The sequence below is a fragment of the Onychostruthus taczanowskii genome, unplaced genomic scaffold (genome assembly GCF_017590055.1).
Source record: "Onychostruthus taczanowskii isolate IOZ18803 unplaced genomic scaffold, ASM1759005v1 scaffold49, whole genome shotgun sequence".
In the NCBI taxonomy this organism is placed as follows: Eukaryota; Metazoa; Chordata; class Aves; order Passeriformes; family Passeridae; genus Onychostruthus; species Onychostruthus taczanowskii.
Window position 1 is genome coordinate 640,080 of NW_024502458.1, and position 15,050 is coordinate 655,129.

Consider the following 15,050-nt stretch of genomic DNA (forward strand, 5'->3'; position numbering starts at 1 on the left):
TATCAGAGGTATCTTTTTATTGACTGTTTACAGAAATACAGTAGCACTCCAATTAGGTGGCTTAGGCGAGTTCTCCAGAAGGTGCCTTCCTTCTCAGCACTGCTGGGAGATCCTAAGGAGAAACCTGCCCTTTAACACTTTGGGGTTTCTCTGGAGGCTTTGGGGCTCCCCAGCATAAACTTCCTAACACCTTCAGCTCTCCAGGGGTTGGGAGTTGTTTGAACCAGTGGATGAAATTCAAGAGAAAAAAAAAGGAAAAGAAACCCCCACAAGCTGGGGGTGGTGGGGCAGTCTGAACACACCTGATATGTTGTAAGCCAGCCCTGCCATGATCCCCATCCATCACTGTATGTGTTTCCAGCTCCACAGGACCCCACTGCTTCCTAGAGCTCAGCTGTCTGCCACTAAGTGTGTGCAGCTCTGGGCTTTACACGCTCTTTTCACACAGCTTGTTGGCCATAAAACAAATATTTCTTCATCTATTTTTCTTCCTGTACATGTGTAAGAGCGAGACCCTTTCCTTCAGCTGTTCACATACCATTTCAGGGCAAGAAAGGTATGCTCAGCTGGGCTGATAAACTAATTTAACATTTATTTATATATTTAATTGAGATTTCTTTTTTTTTTTTGGCAATCAAGGTGTAGTGGTTGGCTTGTTTTGTGTGTCCTTGCTACAAGAAACTGCAGACACTTCTGGCATAGAGGCATTTTGGCGGCAGCAGCTGCTGTTGGCCTCACTCAGTAGTCAGTGAGAGGGTATCGCAGGAAGATGAAGATAAGGATGATACAGAAGGTGGCAAGGGCTGAGCTGGTGATGTTAAACAGCCGGGCTGTCTTGGCATCTTCAACTGCTCCATTTAAGTCATTGAGGAGTTTCTTATCCCGGACCTGAGACAAAAAGATAATTAAATAAAGTAATTGCAACATGTATGAAAGACATAGCTTGTTTCAAGCAACAGCCACAAAAACAAAACCCAGTGCACCTGTATGTGGTTACAGGTGCACTGTGAGGGCTGGGCTGGGCCTCGGTGTCTGAGCACTTGGGGTGCCATAAAACACCCTGAGGTGAGGTTTTCACCCTGTCTCTGCTATGGGTTGAGCTTGTGAAGCCAAGCACTGCAATACTTGTGGGCTGGAAATTCTTGGAAGCAGAGAAGAAAGAGTGACCCGTTGCTGTTACCAACCAGGCAAACCAGAGCCCCATGGTCCCTGGAGTGGGGCAGTGTCATTTGGAGCCTGAAGGTGCACAAGGGAACTGAGATGCCATTGTACATCCCAGGCACACAGGCACCAAAGCACACTTCCCACCGTGTCACAGCGCCCTGGCCCTGCAGTGCCAGGTTGGGCCCACCCAGCCCTCAAGGGAGAAGGCTGGCTGCAGTTTCGGTGTGCATCCCTGTGCCTCTCTCTGCACCAAGGGGCCGAGTGGGTGAAACCTGGCACGGCATCCTACTGCAGCTCCCGGGCTGTGCACGAGCCTCCAGCATATTAAGCAGCCCTGGGTTAATGAGTTCCCTTCCTTGTGCAGGTCTTATGCGGATTGTGTAGCATCTCTGCCACAGGCAGTTTTCCATTCTGACAGCACAGTCTGCTCCCTTCATTATCCCGCAGGCTTTATGGGACTTTATGGGCTTTCCTTGGGACAGCTCTGCGGTGGGCGATGATTGTGCATGTCCATGTCACCGGCCTGTCCCCACCTCTTGCAGGCCGCTAGTGGCGGTGCATGGCACTGCCAGCAGCAATGCCACTAGCGGGCATTACCGATGTACCGGCAACAGCATTACCAGGCAGCAGATGGCACTGCAAGGCAGCAGATGACACTGCCAGGCAGCAATGGCATTACCAGGCAGCATGTGGCATTACCAGGCAGTGGATGGCACTGCCAGGAAGCAGAAGGCATAGCCAGGCAGCACATGGCACTGTAAGGAAATGATGGCATTGCATGGCAGCAGATGGCACAGCCAGGCAGTGACAGCACAGCCAGGCAGGCAGTGATGGCACAGACAGGCAGCTGATGGCACTGTCCACCAGCAGCAGCTCTGCAGCTGGATCCCAGCACAGGAGGGGTCAGACTCCACTGCTTCCTAGCAGGGATATGTCCCTGTCCCCAGGCCGCCCCTTCAGCCAGCACTCAGCAGACTCAGGCAGCTGGAGCCACAAGGATGAACAAAAGGACCTGGACAAAAGGACCAGGACACTTGACCTCTCATCCATTTCGTATCCAAGCGGGGTGCCCAGGGTGTGGCAGGGTCTGCCCCACTGCCCTCTCTTGGGTGGGGGCTGTGGGGAGTGGGGCTGTGAGCCCTTGGCCTGCCCTGCTGCCAGCAGTGAGAGCCCCGCTGGGCACTGCTGGATGGACACCAGATGTGGGTGGCAAGCTGCAAAAACCAGCACCAGAGTCAGACCGAGGAATATTAAAAGGCTTTTATCGATTAGGAGCTTTCTGAAGACACTGCAACAGATTCAGACCACATCTTACAGACTTTTCTCTCTTCCTCCTGCAGTGCTTACCCACAGGGCTGTCCTGAAAGCCTTCTGCTGGACATGGGGAAGGGCTGCTGCACCCCTTGTCCTCACTGAGTTGTGCTGGTTCATAGGTCCTCCAAAACTGCATTTCAGACCCTCAAGCAACATTCCTCCTCTCCATCACACCACTGAGGACCTCTCTGCACAAGCAACCCCTGATCTTCTGAACTGTGGGTAGGGAAGCTGCTGTTGGCATGAGACCCACAGGATCTGGTGCTGGCAGGCACATAGGCAAGAATGAGCCCATTTTTCATACTTAAATCAAACTGTGCCATGTCCTCGGCCTCTGATGTGCCCTGCTCGTTGGAGCTGGAGCTGGAGCTGGGACCATTGCCCTGCTGTGGAGTGCTCAGCTCAGCATCCTTCTGGGATCGGGAAGAGGGGACAGTCACAAACTGTATGTGTCTTTGGGGCACACTTGGCTGGAGCTCTCAGCAGAGGAGATGATCTCTGGGAAGGCATCAAGCCGGCAGCTTGGGAGCCCACATGCCTTTCTGTGTCAGCTGAATGTCCGGGATGACTCACATTTGAAATTATTCAGTAAGTTCAACATCCTCCCAAAAACCCCTGGGCTCAGCAGCACCAGACATTTGGCACCTCCTCACGCACTGGTGAGAAGCCCCAGAGGTGCTGGATTCAGGCCAGAAATCCCGCTTGCTGCTCCCAGCAGACTCTTTGAAGCTCTCACACACTTTCCTCTTCCCAGCAGTGGGGCTGCCTCAGGCAAAACCGCCATGGAGCAAATGCCTTTTGCCCCCTCCTGCACTGTAACCCGGTGCCCTGTGCCGCAGACAAGCTGGCGTTTGCCGTCAGCGTTTGCCAGGCACACGGAGCTTTCTCCAGCAGACCGGCACGGCCGGCACGCCGAGCTCTGCAACCCTCCCGCAGCCAAGGCGCTTCACCTTCGTGAGGCCAGTTCCTCTTGGCCCCAGGAGCTGTCTCCTACTCCTCACCTCCTGTTCCTCCTCTCCCTGGGGCGCCCTACAACCCTAATTTCCCTGCTCAGCCTTCTCCAGTGCTCCCAGCAGCCTCTCCCAGCAGCATCTCCCACCTGGCACCAGCTCACACTCGTGACTGGTGCTTTAGCCCTTTCCCACGACACACTTCAGCAGCACCTCTCCCTGACTTTCCCATGGCTCTCCCTTTGGCCCTGCTCCTGTCATGCTGCTGCTGCTGTGGTGAGGGGTGCCTGGGGCTGCCCTCTCCCCAGTGACACCATTTCCCCACAGTTCCTTTTTTTTACCCCTTCCATCTCTTCTCTTTCCTGTTGTTTGAGTCCAAATGATGGCCGCCTTTGACTCCTACCAAAGGGCACCCAGCTGCCTCCTCTCCCTGCACCTCCAGCTGGTTCCACCCACACACTCCTGCTAATCCCTGTGGCTTCAGTGGTCACCCTCATGAAAATCATCCCTGATTGCCCATAATCATTTACACTGAAATGGAGCCTCTAAGCACCAGACAAGTGCAAGGGCCCCCATGGCAAAAAAGTGCAATGAAAAGGAGTTTCTCCTTACACACCACTCACAGCTCCAGCCTCTCACATCTCTCCAGAGCAGCCTCGCCTCCTCCTGCATGGCTTTGCACCCCCAGATGCTTCCAGATATCTCCCTTTAATGTCCTGCTGTGGCAACTGAGCCAGGCTCTGGAGGAGCTCTCCTGGAGAGCAGATAAGTGGTCTCCCTTTAATGTCCTGCTGTGGCAAGGCTCCTCCAGCCAGGCTCTGGAGGAGCTCTCCTGGAGAGCAGATAAGTGTTTCAGCTCCTTCCCAGCTTTGTCCTTAAGGAGATGCTGGTGTCTTTCTTAGAGCCCAGATTCAGCTTTTCCTATTTTCATGCTCCTGTGGCCACCATCATCATAATGTGCTGGCAGCTGGTGCACGAGCTTCTGGGAGCCCTGGAAGCTGATTCTTTCCATAGCCAGAGAGATGAAGCATAGTGAGGGACAGGTCCTCAAGGTCAAACGGCTGAACCCCCACCCCAGACCAAGGTGTGGTGTTTTCTTAGCCACAGGCTCCTCTCATCATCCCTTTGACCCTTCTCACCTTGCCTAAAACTAGATGGGGACTGTTGGCCCTGCTTTGCACTGAGATGACTGGAGTGTGAGGATAGTTACACCTGCTGACTGGGGTTTCCCTGGGCACCTCTAAGCACTATGTGGTGGCATCTTCGGAAATCCCCCCTTGGACAAGGCAGAACTCACCTCTGATCCAGGCTGGCAACTTACACAATTTCCTTCTTCTTCCATACCTATCCTTACATGAAATACAGCCAGCTTTTGTGCTCTAACATGCAAACCTTTCTCCTCTCCTTTCCCACCAACAAAAGGTGGTGTGACCTTTCCATCCATCCATCCATCCATCCATCCATCCATCCATCCATCCATCCATCCATCCCTACTTGCCTGTCACCTCCCTGCTGCTCACCTTGTCTTCCAATATCTCCATCTCACTATGTCCTCCCACACCTCCAGCGTGTCAGTGCCCAAGGGTTCTTTCTCTCCTCCCTCTCATCACCATCCTCTGCCCTTTGTTTCCTTGGGTTTTTATGTTCTGCTTCCTTTCCAAGTGCTCCCCTTGGCTCCTACCACCCCAGTCCCTCCCGCAGCAGTCACCTCCCCTCTCTCTGCCCTGAGGCTCAGCCCCTCATGTTTTTGGGAGCAGCAAACTTGCTGCTCTAGTAAAAAGTGCTGCCTCAGCTTGCAGAAGGAGACAAATGGTTTGTTGATAACGAGTCTAATGAGGCTGTTTTTAAGGCAGCCTGGAAGTCCACAGCTGGCTGTCAGTAAACCCATTTCTATGCAGAGCTCCATGTCCCTGCACAGAAGGAGCTCTGGAGGCGATCCTTGGATTTATTTGCTCTGTGAATTGCTCAAGAGCTCTCCAGCCCACGTGCCTCCACCACACCGGCACTGGCATCACGGGACTGTCACCCCTGCATTTCACCCACGTCCATAAACCACTGCTCCTTCCGAAAAGCAGGAGGAGAGCCTGCCTGAGAGGCTGGGTGCGGCAGCTTCTCAGGGTTAATAAATAGCTGTGGATTTGTGCTGGTCTGCTTCCACTCGAAACAAGGAAGAACAACAAGTGGCAAGAGAGGAGGGCAAACAATCGTGCCCACAGTTGTGTGCTAAGGGCTGGGCAGAGAGTGGGCAAGAGAGCTTGGCATATTTCCATGACCTCAAGGGGCAAGAAAACTCTGCAAGCAATGCTGTGGGCTGCTGGTGAGGCTTAAAAAGCCAGCAAGGCTCCTTGGCATCTTCATCTGTACAGAGCTACAGCGAGACATCCATACTGCGGCTCATCTCAGATCCCAGCTCCTCTGATCTACTGCCTCATGGCACAATGGGTACAGAGCACTTGGCTCACCCCAACAGTCTCCAGAGACTGAACAACTGAAGTGAGATCTCCTGCCACCAGGCACTGATGCATCATTCATTACCACTTGGAGCTGGGAAAGGGGAAGGGAGGGAGCTGCTGAATATCAGACCACAACATTTGCTTCTGATCAAAATCAACTGAATCCAAAGCACTGCTGTTGGAGTGATACTTTTATCTGTGCTGGGCTGGGGTAAGGGTTACTTTAGGGTTTTTCTAACTTCCCTGGTCCTGCTGTTGATCTCTTCTCCCCCAGCGTCCTGCACACACGATTAGATGCAAGTGCCTTGCTTGCACTCTGGGAGGCTGACCTTGAGAAGCCTGACATGCTAGAAATGACCCCTGGAGGGATCCATGAGTTGTGTGACCCCGTTGTAGCCCAGCAAGCTGTGTTTGCTGAGGATCTGGCCTGCTATGGGGGTAAATAAAGATGAGGCAGGCTGCCACACTCCTGTTCAGACTCCTTGGCAGTGACTCCCGTCACACACAGAACCTGCCTTGTATGTCACAGTTTCTGCCCTCACCTGGTTTCATCTGTTTCTTTCCTCACAAATTCTTTGGTGCTGGGGTGGGGGTTTTTGACAGTTTTTAGTAGATAGTTCTCACCACGAAATAGCATTTCCCTGCAGAAAGAAATCTAGAAGGCTGTAGCTGGCATGCAAAAGGCCAGGCAGACATGCCCGTTTTCCCAGATGTGGCTGAAACCAATAAAATGGGCCACGAGGAAGGAGACAGCTTCACAGTAATATTCAAGTGTACCAAGGATATATCTGTCTTCCAGTGTGGGCATTATGCTGCTGAAACCAGAGGAAATGCTAGGGTGTGCTAAGATACACACTGAAACTTCTCATGGACTTGGGTCACGAAGGAGATACTGCTTTATTAACAGCATGAATCTGTCAGAAGCAGGTGACCTTTATGACAGGGAATTGAAAATGCTATTTCTGATAATGAAAATGACAACTCCTGAAGTTGCTAGATATTTCAGTTATTTAAAGGAAGTGTAAAAGCTGTAACCCAGGAGCCACTTAACATCAGAGCACTGATGGCTCTTGAGGGAACCTGTGTTCCACTGTCTGAGGGCTCTGCTGTCAGGGGTCCCAGAAGAAGCTCAGAGAGAGGAAGGTGCAGCTTCATTCTTCTTCCTACTGCCCCTTACTCAGTCCCTTCAGGGTACAGACAGCCTAGAAAGGCCAGACTTAAGTGCCTACTGCTCAAATCTCCTTACACTTAATTGCAGAGGAACAAGAGAAGTCTGTTTAAAGGAATATCTGTCCCCAGTGCATTTCTTGCTCCTGTTTTCTCTGAACTTCTGGGAAAAACATTATTGATGGTAAAAGAGAAGAAAACATGTTTCTGGAGAAATAACCATAACACCCAGCCTGCCTAGGGTGTTGTGAAGATCCCTGCAGTAGCTGGGTAAGGAACACAGCTGCCTTTCTGAACATCCCAGGCTTCCCCAGGACAGACCTGCTACTGCCCCAGCATCTGCATTGCCTCTCACCACCCACCCCAACAGCAGCTCATCTGAGCACTGCTTCAGCCACTTGCTAGCTCTGTCCTCTGCCTCTGAGGGACATTTTGTTTCTATTTTCCCCCTGCCACAGAGTCACAGCCACTGGGGAGCTCCAAAACCAGAGCAGAGTTATTTCTACCCGCTCAGCGTTACCTCTGTTTGGGTACCGCGGTTACATCCCATCAGCCACCGCCTTCTCAGCCCGAAAGCCAAGGCTGGTTTTTGACAGCCATCTTCCTTTCTCCTTTCTCTAATTTGGAGAAAATTTGCCCATTTGCCTTCCCTCACCACTGCCTCTTTTTTTTTTCATGCTTGAGTTTGTGTCCTCTAGGTCTTTGCAGACAGATGTTGAGCCCACGCCTCTGTCCCGGTGCAAGGCCCCAGGTTATTTCTGGGCTTTGCCTTTCCTTCCACCCCATGCCAAGGATAGTGAAGGGTCCAGCCTCTAAAAACTCTGTGGGTGGCAGACACTACTCTACCTTGTCACCAGGAGATGGGTCAGCCCTGTTCTCAGGCTGTCCTGCCCTCACTGCTGCAGCAGCAAGGAAACACATGTACCCAGATACCCATGGTAGCCTCTTCCATGGGAAAAGTGTCAATTGTTCAAGGCAAATACAGACAAGGAAAGGCTTAAAAAAACAAGGAGGAAGCCAGATTTTTCTTCTCTTGCTGGACCAAGGTGTGGGGGGTGTTAAGGAACTTGCTCCCCCCACTCATACTAGCCTGCTGCTGACTGGATTTGCCCTTTGCTTGTGGTGATGCTTCGCCCCAGGATGATTTAAGTTATTAAGTGCCTCACCCAGGCAGCCGCAGAGCCTCCTGCATGGGCAATGGATGAGAGCTCACCTCCCATCTTGAGGAATGAGAAACTGAGGCAGGCACCACCAGGCTGTGCTCGGTGAGCCCAAGACAGGGGGCCACAGACTTGTCCCTGAGCCTTTCTGATGGAGACCCTGGCAGTGCTGGGAGCAGCCTCCTTGCAGTGCTGGGTGCTCACAGTCCAGCTCACAGGAGCTGTATGGGGTTAATTGATCTGCTTCTGTGACGAAGCCTGTCTGCACCCTGGCCTTCCTCTAAATGCTGCCTGCCAAAACAAATCAGCCAGCTCCTCTCCGGGCCACCCAGCCGCCCCGGGCTCTCTGCACATCCATTCAGTTAGTTTTGCATCTGGCAGGCAGGGAAGGGGAGGGCAGCCCAGGCCCCTCTCTCCTGGCAGCTGCCAAGGTGCTGCCTGTTTGCCAGGCACCATCCCTGCCGGGCTGCTCTCCCCTGCAGCCATCAGGAATAATAACCTGGTCCCATTCCCATCATGGGCTGTGCTCCACGCCATCACCCTCTCCAACAACAGATCTCTATCCCCCCAGCCTGACACTGTGGGAAGCCCCCTGCACTCTCTTCCATCTTCTCACCATTCCCATGATGCTGGCAGGTCTCCAGGCCTTCTTTTGGGATTTACAGGGCTTGGGGTGGGGGAAGCTAGGCACGAGCTCTAGTGTTTTAATTACGGAGAGGGCAAGAAAGAAACAGGCAGGATTGCCCTGCACTTTGTAAGCTTCTTACCCCTGCAACTCGCCAGCTGATGGCTGATCCTGGCTGGCTGCTTCTTACTGTTCCTGCCTGACCATCCAGTGCTGCTGGGTCCTATCCTGAAGATCTCTAACAGCCAGGATCCCAAATAACAGACCTAGTGCCGGCGTGCCTGCAGGTGCAGCATGAGCCAAAGCAGCCCTGTGTTGCCTGCCTGTCACCCTGCCGCCGCGGTACAGAGGAGCCTCTGAGGGTACTTGGAGCAAGTGAAAGCATCTCTTCCCCACCTGAAGTAACATCCCAGGCTCCTCAGCTCTTCCCATCCCCATCCCCATCCCCATCCCCATCCCCATCCCCATCCCCATTGTCTGCAGCCTCTCATTCGGATGGCAAAGTGGGGTTTCACATCAGGCACAGCCACCAAACGCTTCCCCGCTGCCTGGCCACCCCCTTCCCCGAGCCCGGTGCTCAGTACTCACTTTCAGTGAATAGGCCAAGGCGATGAAGCCGAGGCAGCAGAAGTTGAGGTATACAAAGTTGAAGATGGACCAGAGATAATAGTCGTTCACCTCGGTGGTGTCGGGGTAGATTTCAATGACAGTGGTGGGGTTGGTCATCGTCTTCTTCTCCACCGAGTGCTTGCACGGGACCGCTGGCCGCAGGCTGTCCCCTTTGCAGCTCTTGCTCTCCATGAGATAAACGGCAGAAGAAGGAGACAGGACGGGCGAAGCTTGCCGGAGAGCTGGGGGCTTGGCGATGCAGGCGAAGCAGCCCTGCGGGGCGCCTTGCGGGGGTCTCGGGGTCCAGGCCACCCCCTCAAAGGGGCATGGCGGGCCCAAGGGGGGGTCCTGTGTCCTCTCCGTGGTGGCTGCCGCGGCGTCACCGCGCTCTGCCCTGGCAAAGCGAAAAGCCCCCCCGTCAAAAATGGGGGTGAGGGGATGGAAAGGCCGGGGGCAGGGGGAAAAGAGAAAGGGGGGAAGGAGCAGAGAAGGGGAGAGGCGGGGGGAAGGCAGGAGAGACAGAGAGGGACCGGGAGACCGGGGAGAGAGCAGGGAGAGGAGTGAGGGAGTGGGCAGAGGAGAGAGGGAGGAGAGTAGGGCAGGAGGAGAGGGAGGAGGGAGCACCGCTACACCCGGGGAGCACGCCGCCGCCGCCGCCGCCTCGGCGCGGAGCTGCCGCCGGCCCCGGCCCCGCGGCGGGGGGCGGGCAGCCTCCCTCCCCCTGCCACGGCCTCCCCCGCCGCTGCCCGCTGCCTGCGTGACCCGCCTTCCAGCCACCACTGGGGAAATAATCTTTTTTTTTTTTAAAAGGAGACAAATAAAAGCAGAAAGAAACACTTGGGAGGCGCCGGGGGCTGCGAGGGAGTTGGCAGCCGGCCGCGCTGCAGCCCCCCGCAGCCCTCCCCGCCCGCCTCTCTGTCGGTCTGTCCGGGCCTTCTCCTTTCTGTCCCATGCCGGGATGGGAGCCGGTGCCTCGGCTGCGGGCGGAGCGGGTCTCCCGGTGCGGCAGGGCAGCCCGCCCCTCCGCCCTGCCTCCCTCCCTCCCTCCTTCCTTAGGGGGGTGGGTTTTTTTGGGGGGTGGGGGGGGGAATTTATTATTTTTTCCCTGAGTCCTAGTCTTTACGGTGATTCCATTTCCCGGTTCCTTCCACCTGCCAGCAGGTTTCCTATACCCCCCTCCCTCCACATTTTTTTTTTTTTTTTTTTTTTTAAGGGTATCGTGGCTGAGGAGGTGGAGGAGGAGGAGGAGGGGAAGATGGGATGAAGACAGAGGATGGGGAAGGGGACATTAGAAGAAGTTCCCCTCCACCCTAGCTTTTCAAATAGGAGAGACTAGTCCACCTCTGGCTGCCTGTCCGTCCGTCCATCGGTCTCCTCCGAAGGCATCGGGAGGAGCGAGGGATACTCACAAGGAGGGATGCGGGGAGTCGCTGCATATCCGGCTCAGCACTGCCTCCGGCTCGGCTTCCTCGGCGCTGGAGTTGAAGGAGGAGGGGAGGGCGGGGAGGGGGGCACCCATGGACTAGGGATGGGCAGGGAGGGAGTTACGGGATGGGAAGGTCAACCTGCAGCCCCCTGTCTCCCCCCGAACATGCTTCACGCAGGAGAGCTCCTCTGTGTCTCAGTCCTTCTCCTCGTGTCCCCCCCACTGGGACGTCACCTCCTGCTTGGAGCATCCTGGTAGCGCCCCGCTGGAGAAGGGCATCTCCTGGGCCCCGGCCCAGCGGCTTCCCCGAGCAGCAGAAGGGGATGCTCGGCCCTGCTCTCCCCAGTGTCACCCACAGAGACATTTGCAGCGGGGACTCACTGCAGCCCTGTTTGCGAGTTCACCGCTATGGACCTGGGTGAAAAACTGAAATAAGCGCGGCAGGAGTGTGTGGGGACGACCGGAATTAACAAGGGGAGGTGGTGGTGATGCAATGCTGTGGGGAAAAACGGGCTCTGGTCGTCAGGGGATGAATGGAAGGGGCATAAATCCTGTGTGTGAGGTAACAGATCCTGCTGGCATGGAGCAAATCCCAGCGCAGGCAGGGGTGGGAGCACGCCGGCAGCAGGATGCACGGCATGTGGCTGCTTTAGGGGACGGGGGTGGGGGTGTCACAAAGGCTGTTCAAGCCCGGGAGGGTTTGGCTGTGCCCAGGCTTAGCACAGGATCAGGGATGTGCTTGCTGCCTCCCCTTGCTAGCACTCTGGAAGCTGCACGGAATCCCAGCTCTAGGGTGCTGCGGTAGAGTTCCCCCAGGGACGTGATGATGGAGAGCAGCTGGTGCCGTGCAGGGACAGCTTGCAGGTCATTCAGGAGGATGCACAGGGAGGGTGAGGACACAAGGACACGCCGTGTCACCCCTCAGTGACATAGCCTGGCGCAGGTGGCCTTGTTGCAGCAGGCAGTTCAGCTGCGGCACTGGGGAAGGGGAGCAGAGAAATCCCCAGAATACTGGAAACGGGGTGGGTAAAACAAAAGTTCATGTGAGCAGAAACTGCAAGGGAAGGGAAATCCTCTGGAAAAGCCTTAAGCCTACCCACAAAGTGCTGAGCTAAGAAATAAGGATGGTAATTCACTCAGCTCTTCACAGGCAGGTTTGGCTCCAGTGTAGGGGCACTCACCCTGTGCTCATCCCTGTGGTTCATCCCTGATGTGGGGGAACTTCTTGCACATCTACAGGTCTCTGAGACTGAGGAGGTCCAGTTTCCATGAGACCAACTTAATCCTGCTGCAGCCTGCATTGGTTAAAAAAGGACAAATTGCCCTCTGGTTCAGGATTTATCGCTGCTGGAGTGGTGTTGTGTCCTGCCAAAGTAAAGAAGGTTTTATTAGTGCTACGGCTGCCTGTGATGAGATCCAGATCTCTCTCCAAGAAGCTGCTAAGAGACAGAGGCAGTGCTAGGGTGAGAGTGATGCTCCTATGGGATTAAGAGGTTTGCAGGAGAGGCAGAGCCATGGCCAGCTGTCGTCAGCTTTTCTAGAGGGCTCGGACAAACTCAGCTGTGCAGAGCATCCTCCCTGCAGGCTCAGGAGGAACAATGAAACCCTGTGGATGCAGACTGGAGCTGCTGATGAGCCTGCTGTTTGTTTGTCTGGGGAAAGTTGTGTGGGTAAAGCTGCTCCTCTTCTTAATGTCAGGCAGGGATGGAGGGTGAGCAGAGAAAAAGGTCAGAGGAGGTTTGGAGCAGGCAAGAGGAGGCAGCAGGGTGGTGTAGGGGAATGAGATCAACAGACAGTCACATTCCCTGGTATGAATAGGACTGAAAGGTCAGGGAGGTTGAACGGCTCCTTTTCCTCTTCTCCAGGTACCAGGACATCCCTACAGTTTGCAGAGTACTTTTTGGTCTTTGGGTGAGTGATTCATCATCTTCCTCAGTGTTAAGTGTGAGTAGTGAGAATTTTATTATGTGGATCACAGTGGCACCTATGCAGCATCACTGGTTCAACAACCATTCATGTGACCCCAGGGAACTGACATAAAAATTTGAAGGAATAAAACCCCTCAATATTCTACATTATTTTAACCCTCCTTCTATTTTCTGGGCATCTTCAAAGGTCATGCACACCCTCAACCGTATGGTCTAGGACCACTTTCCTTTCAAATAAAAGGTGGGGTGGGTATGAATAATCGCCTGCATTACTGTGGCATCAAGGCTGGCCTCCCCTTGTGCTAAGCACGGGACAAACAGAACAGAAGGATGCTTGCTGCCCCAAAGTAATTCTCCCCTAATCACGTTAGAGACACGTGGGCTGTAGCATAATCAAGTGCTGTAAGACCTGTGAGAAAACCTTCTGCTCAAATCCCACTCGGGCTCTTCAGAAACCATTAGCAGAACCTGACCCTGCTTTTTTTTTTTTATTTCTGAATTACAAAGTCCACAGCCTCCCGAATGCTCCTTTCCTATTACCCCTATAAAATTGCTCCGTGGATTGCTATGTTCCATAAGCAGTAAGGCAGCCTGAGAATGGGAGGGGTAAATCCAAGCTTCCCACTCTCCCTTGATCTCTGTCTCCTGTTCTTTGAGCTTTCATTCTGCACTCTGCTTCTCTTCCCTCCCAAAGAAACCTAAAAATAAATAAATCCAAGAAAGAGCGGAAAAAGGAAAAGCCATCAGCCCCCAAAACGATGTGCTTAGTCATTCATGGTGAGTAAAAATAGTTTCCCAAATGAACAAATTGCTGAGCCAACCAGATGAGCAAGTCATCTCCATAAATGAGGGGTCTCATCTTCCCTCTCCTTGGGCAGGAGAAGGAAGCCATTGTGTTAATGGGCTTTTGCTAAAGCCCTAAGCAGAATTGGAGAAGGATCTGGTCCATGAAGACAGCCCTGGGGGTCATTGCCAAGCGCCCTACTACTTAAGGGAACATGTAATGAAAAATTTGGGGTTTTTTTTGCATCAACGGAGACATTTAATGAAGAGCTAAATTGTCATGTGCATGGAGTTCTGTAGAGATGGCGCAGTAAGCAGGGGGCTGAAGTAAACCTGAGGACTTTCTGGGCAAGATAGTGTGGGTCTGCATTCAAACTGCTCCTAGGGCAGGGTGTGCGCTTTGCTCCCTGCTGGAAAAGCATGGGTGGGCAATTCTGGCTCTTGGCTTCTGCTGCTCTTGGCCAAGATCAAGGCTGTGATTGCTCCCACTGGGATGTAATGTTCAGTACACAAGGCACAACTGAAGACTTAGGCAGAATCCCCCCAGCAGAAATAGGGCCCTCATATTCCTGTCAATAAATATTTGGCAGCAGATAACTTAGCCCTTGGGCTATTGAGGAACAGTGGGCTGTATGATTGGTTTTCAGGACCTAGCCAGCCCTTTTGGGTTAAATCCATCTCTTTAACATAGGGGAACAGCTGATTGGGGAATTTAGGCATCCTGGGGGAACAGAGGCTGAGGACATGCCAGCAGGGAAATCAGCTAAGCTGTTTGCTCAGATCTGCGCTCAGAAGATGGGATGGGACTTGGCTGCATCCATCTTGCTTATGCAGATGATGCTGTTTTCAAAGTAGGGATTAGCTCTTATCTTCCACCTGGCACATGGGTCCTTCATTCCGCTTCAGAGTCTCCAGCTCCCATACGGCAGTGCTGGGACGAAAAATTACACAGCTAGGCAAGAGGGATGGACTTTTCCTACATTGCTGAAAAAACCCTACACCATGTTCATCACTGGGCTACAAGACTTCCCCAGACTTCATACCTTAGTTGATTTTAGGCCAAACTTAGAAACTGAAGTTTTACTTTGGCTGCTACAGGACCACTCCAAATCCTCAGCAGGAACTTGTTCTAATCCTAAGCAGGAGCTTGTTCTAACAGGTCCAGATGATCAGGGGACAGCTTGAGTTCCCTGTTAATGGACTACCCTTGGCAATACTCAGCTGGGGAGGTGTGGCCCCAGGAGAAGGCTGTAGGCTAGCAGGGATGCTGGGAGCGCCCGCTGCCCCAGTGGTGCTGGGTCAGGCAGGTGGCACTGTCCTGTCACCTTGCAGAGGCTGAGTTGTTTTAATCCATTGAAAAAGACAAATCCAACAGGGTCCTAGCATGTTTCCTTATCAGAGAGAAGGGGAGGAGCCCTTCTGAAACACACAGGAGTCCACCCAAGAGTGTGACCAGATGTCCAGGGACAAC

At 53.6% G+C, this 15,050-nt stretch overlaps 1 protein-coding gene across 2 annotated transcripts; it reads right to left on the reverse strand.

The window, feature by feature from the left end:
• On the reverse strand, window positions 1–14,998 carry IFITM10 (interferon induced transmembrane protein 10). 2 transcript variants are annotated; one of them, XM_041414993.1, is made up of 3 exons: window positions 12,050–14,998; window positions 9,422–9,836; window positions 1–888 (listed from the first exon to the last, which is right to left on the reverse strand). In XM_041414993.1, the coding sequence occupies exons 1-3, from the start codon at window positions 12,058–12,060 to the stop codon at window positions 739–741; spliced, it is 576 nt and encodes a 191-aa protein (XP_041270927.1). In that variant the 5' UTR covers window positions 12,061–14,998; the 3' UTR covers window positions 1–738. The 2 variants fall into 2 exon arrangements, with proteins under 2 accessions (XP_041270927.1, XP_041270926.1); XM_041414992.1 differs by lacking the exon at window positions 12,050–14,998 and adding an exon at window positions 10,852–11,508.
• Between the last annotated feature and the right edge of the window lie 52 nt (window positions 14,999–15,050).